This window comes from Meleagris gallopavo, chromosome 8, assembly GCF_000146605.3.
Source record: "Meleagris gallopavo isolate NT-WF06-2002-E0010 breed Aviagen turkey brand Nicholas breeding stock chromosome 8, Turkey_5.1, whole genome shotgun sequence".
NCBI lineage: Eukaryota > Metazoa > Chordata > Aves > Galliformes > Phasianidae > Meleagris > Meleagris gallopavo.
In genome coordinates, this window is record NC_015018.2 from 19,929,620 (window position 1) to 19,933,643 (window position 4,024).

Genomic DNA, 4,024 nt, shown 5'->3' on the forward strand with positions numbered 1-4,024 from the left:
GGGGGGAGAGGGAAGGCAGGAAAAACCTTATGGTTAAGGCAAAACAGGGGTCATGCCCAGGGCATTTTATCTGCCCTGCTTACACAGCCCTAGGGAATTGCATCTCAACAGTTGATTCCCTGTTAATCAATTCACATTAGTGCCTGCCTTTTAGTTTTCACTTTGCTGAATTCCAGGAAAGAAGTTCTTAAACCAAATGCACACTCTATCTCTGACCTACGCAGAACTGTTGCATTTCAACAAGAAATCACAGCGGATTTTATTTGCTCTAACAGCTGATAAGAGACACCTTTGTAAGTAAAGGCTCATGGACTGCAGACTCAACACAGAACAAGAGCCAGTGCTCTGTTTATACAGGTCAGCAGTAACACAGGAGGAGAGAACCTTCATGGAGTTTTTTTCTCCCTACCTGTTTTCTCCAGTTCCAGATAAACACTCATGTTACATGCTATTCTTCTGCTTCCCTTTACTTCCTTATTTACTATGTCTCAATGCTATGATAAAGAGACCCATAGCACTCACCGTCATACCATGGTGCTGAGACAGTTTACTGTACAAGTGAGAAGCACATGGGGGGCAGGAGGGTAGGGGAGAGGTGTGAGCATAAAAAACAGCAAACAACATATCCACAAAAGCAAGTCTAATTGATATTCGAACCCTTTAGACCCATTTTATCTGGCTAAGCTACCCTCGAGTATGCAGGCAGATCTTCATGCAGAGGATCTTCAAAAATAAACTTTATTATCAAACTTAAAATTCACACGTTAAACATAAGGTCTAGACACAAATAATACTGAAAACCTCAAACCATAATGATTTAGATAATTTGGATGATAGCTAGTTGCCATTGTTTCAAATGCCTTTGAGAATATTTCTGAATGCATACACCATGGTGAAATGTCTTGTCAAACATGTACCTGGCCAGCTTGCAGTAAGACTTTTAAATAGGGGAAAACTTATTTCTATAGAAATAAAATTATCTAATTATGAATCAGCGACCCATAATTGTAGTGCTTGGGGAAAAATGTCACAGCCTTTTGAAATACTTAGACATAAATAACTACTGTACATTTACAAGTTTAAATATTTAAAGGCCTTTGTTACAATAAAAAGTTACTATGTACATATGAGATGTTATACAGAAATCCAGCCGGAGGGAAGCGTTGAGCACTCAGATTTGGCCGCTGAAACCTATGAATTTGGCAGGCAGATTGTCCACAGGGTACACTATGGGGCCCGTTTTCATTGTAGGAGGTCCATTTAGCAGCTGCCAGTCACAGCTCCGTGCCAGCTCCACCGTAAATATTTTTAGAAGGACTTTTGCAAACTCTTTGCCTACGCAGCTCCTCAAGCCCCCACCAAAAGGAATGAAACTGAACCTAGAGGAGTCCTCTGGAGACGGAGACATGAAGCGGTCCGGGTTGAACTCGTCCTTGTCAGTAAAGAGATCAGCCACATCGTGTGTATCACAGATACTGTAAATAACGTTCCAGCCTTTGGGGATCTGGTATCCCTACCAAAAGAAGAGAGAGGAGACATGAAGCACATTGTTTTGTTAAGGAAGCTGAAGTGTCAGCATATAACATGAAGTGCACCCTCTGGTTCCCCCCCCGCTCACTAAGGCAGGTACCTACAGAACCACATTCATACTTGGCAGTGCTATGAGGAGCTGAGCCCCAGCCCTACTTACATTCAGCTCAAGGGTCTTGAGTGCTATTCGGAATCCTCCAGGAACGGGAGGGCTCAGCCTGAGAGTCTCCTTGATAACACAGCCTGTGTACTTCAGCTGCTCCAAGACCTCCATGTCCAATTGCTTCTCTTGGTTGGGACCAGACAGTAACCCCTAGGTAGGAAGATGCTGCCATGACATTTATAGAACAGGCTCCAGGCACTGCAAGACAGCTGTCCCTGCCACCCTATAAGTAGGGAAACTCCTGTGTCAAGGGGAACCCATCCTGGGATACCTCTCTGAGGAACCTTCCTACTGCCTGCTCGTGGGAAGTAGCTGTGGAAAAGACACACACCTTTACTTGCAGCTCCTTCCTCACTTTCTGCAGAACATCATGGTGGAGCCCCAGGAAGGCAATCAGTGATGTGGCAGCACTGGCAGTGGTTTCATGGCCCCCAAACAGCAACTCTGTGGCAGATTCCTTCAGCTCCTTACACACAGGACACGAGAGAGAAAATATGCCTTGAGTGTGGTATCCCCACTGGGCCCACTCCACCACCAGTGCTGCTTGGTGATCTCAGGCTGGAGCCAGGGTGAGTGGTGGTCCCCACAGGCACAACCTACACCCCTCATCCAGCAGCCTGGCTGCATCCTCTGTTCCCAGAATTCTCATGCACTACACAGGCTGCCTTATGACCTGGCAAAGGGACAGTAACTCCTGCTCTCCATTTTTAGTCCCAAAGATAAACATGCTACTGACTGAAGGAGAGAAGCAGGGTGGGAAGAGATGGATCTGGATGGGGGGAACCTCACCTGCATATTGAGCTGCTCTCCATTACCCTGTGTGTGCTCCATCAGCAGCTGCAGTGCGTCCTTGTAACCACTCTCGGGCTCCTTGCGGGCCATCTTGGCACGGATGTTCTCCTCAATCTTGGCATGGATGATGTTGCGTGCCCTCAAGCCCTGCACAAGCAGGGGGAGAGTAAGCTGGGACTTGTACCACACCAGCAACTTACACCATGCTGCCAACTTACATCACACCACCATCCCTCCCTGCTGCCTTGGGAGCATCCCCAGCTGGCCTGGAGCCTCACCCGGTAGAGCCCACTGAAAGGCACATCAATGGGGAGGGAGAAGAGGTTGCGGATCATCTCCTCGAAGGCCTCCACCAGCTGCTGCTCGCTGTCGGGGCCGGCCTGGCGGGGCTGGAAGCCCAGCAGGATGCGCATGGCGATGCGGAACATGAGGCGCTTCACTTCAGGGTACACCAGCAGGCAGGGTCCGGCACCCAGCCACTGTACCAGGCAGGCACTCACCTCTTCTTGGATGACGGGCACGTAGTGCTGCAGGGCGTCCCGGGAGAAGGCCCGCATGATCACCTGCCCAGGGGACAAAGAAGAGAAGGAGGAGTAGAGAAAGGGGATATGGGCTCAGCCACCACATGCAGGGCAGCTGCCCTGCTCCCAGCCCACCGTCAGGGCCATACCTTTTTGCGGTGTTTGTGCTGCCCATTGTGGAGGTTGGAGAGGCAGCCCGAGCCCAGGATGGTGCGCACCGAGGCGGGCCACTGCACAGAGACCAAGCGGTGCTCACCCAGCAGGATGTGCCGCACATTCTCGGCGCCCATCACCCGCACCGTGGGCCGCCCAAAGAGATGAGTCTTGTAGATGAAACCATATTTCCTGCGCTTCATCTGCAGGAATTTCCGCCGCTGGACAGGGAAGGGAAGTAAGTAAATTGAAAATAAATAAATAAGTTTTAAATAAATAAATGGGGAGGGGGAGACAAAAAAAAAAAAAAAAAAGGAGAAGAATGAGCTCATCCACACCTGGGCTCAGAAGCCCGGCACAGCCCTGCTCAGCCTCGTCCCTTGCGGGGAGAGGGGGAGCTGCCCGCCTTACCTGCAGCACCATCTGCAGCGTCTCCCCGAAGAAGGGGAGCCCCATGGTACCCGGGGGCAACGGTAGCGGGCAGCTGGGGTCGCGGCCGCTGGCGCAGTACAGGTCCCAGAGCCGGACGGCGGCCAGGAACAGCAGCAGGGGCAGCAGGAAGGTGCACAGGGCGCTGGCGACCAGGGCGGAGAAGCCCATGGCGGGGCAATGAGTCCAGTCCGGTCCGGCCCCCCGGGAGCTCCGAGTGCGCGGGCCGGGCTCTCCGCGGGCCGCCTTTTATATCCTTCCCAGGTTGCTGCCCACCCTACCTTACCATCCGATAAATTAGTTCACCCAAAGTTCATCTTTAATTGCGGATTGCGGCCTGGCTCCTCCCCCCGAAATCTTTAACCGTTTGCTTTGCGCGGCGCATCACGCCCGCTGCAGACGGCCGCCGGGCAGACGGACGGGGGGCTGCGGGACC

General features: G+C 51.6%; 1 protein-coding gene across 3 annotated transcripts; it reads right to left on the reverse strand.

Moving 5' to 3' along the window:
• Positions 1–125: 125 nt before the first annotated feature.
• On the reverse strand, positions 126–4,018 carry LOC100540904 (cytochrome P450 26A1). Of its 3 annotated transcripts, XM_010714556.3 has the most exons (8): positions 3,571–4,018; positions 3,156–3,380; positions 2,986–3,048; positions 2,764–2,874; positions 2,483–2,632; positions 2,025–2,159; positions 1,691–1,843; positions 129–1,513 (listed from the first exon to the last, which is right to left on the reverse strand). In XM_010714556.3, the coding sequence occupies exons 1-8, from the start codon at positions 3,757–3,759 to the stop codon at positions 1,172–1,174; spliced, it is 1,368 nt and encodes a 455-aa protein (XP_010712858.1). In that variant the 5' UTR covers positions 3,760–4,018; the 3' UTR covers positions 129–1,171. The 3 variants fall into 3 exon arrangements, with proteins under 3 accessions (XP_019473217.1, XP_010712858.1, XP_010712857.1); XM_019617672.2 differs by lacking the exon at positions 2,764–2,874 and having other exon boundaries at positions 126–1,513; XM_010714555.3 differs by having other exon boundaries at positions 130–1,513; positions 2,764–3,048.
• Positions 4,019–4,024: the final 6 nt, after the last annotated feature.

Coding starts and splice junctions, on each gene's coding strand:
- LOC100540904 (XM_010714555.3), bottom strand. CDS start 3,759: ATGGGCTTCTCCGCCCTGGTCGCCAGCGCCCTGTGCACCTTCCTGCTG. Junction 3,049..3,155: donor AGCACAAACACCGCAAAAAG/GTATGGCCCTGA, acceptor TCCCCTGGGCAG/GTGATCATGCGGGCCTTCTC. Junction 1,514..1,690: donor TCAAGACCCTTGAGCTGAAT/GTAAGTAGGGCT, acceptor TTCTTTTGGTAG/GGATACCAGATCCCCAAAGG.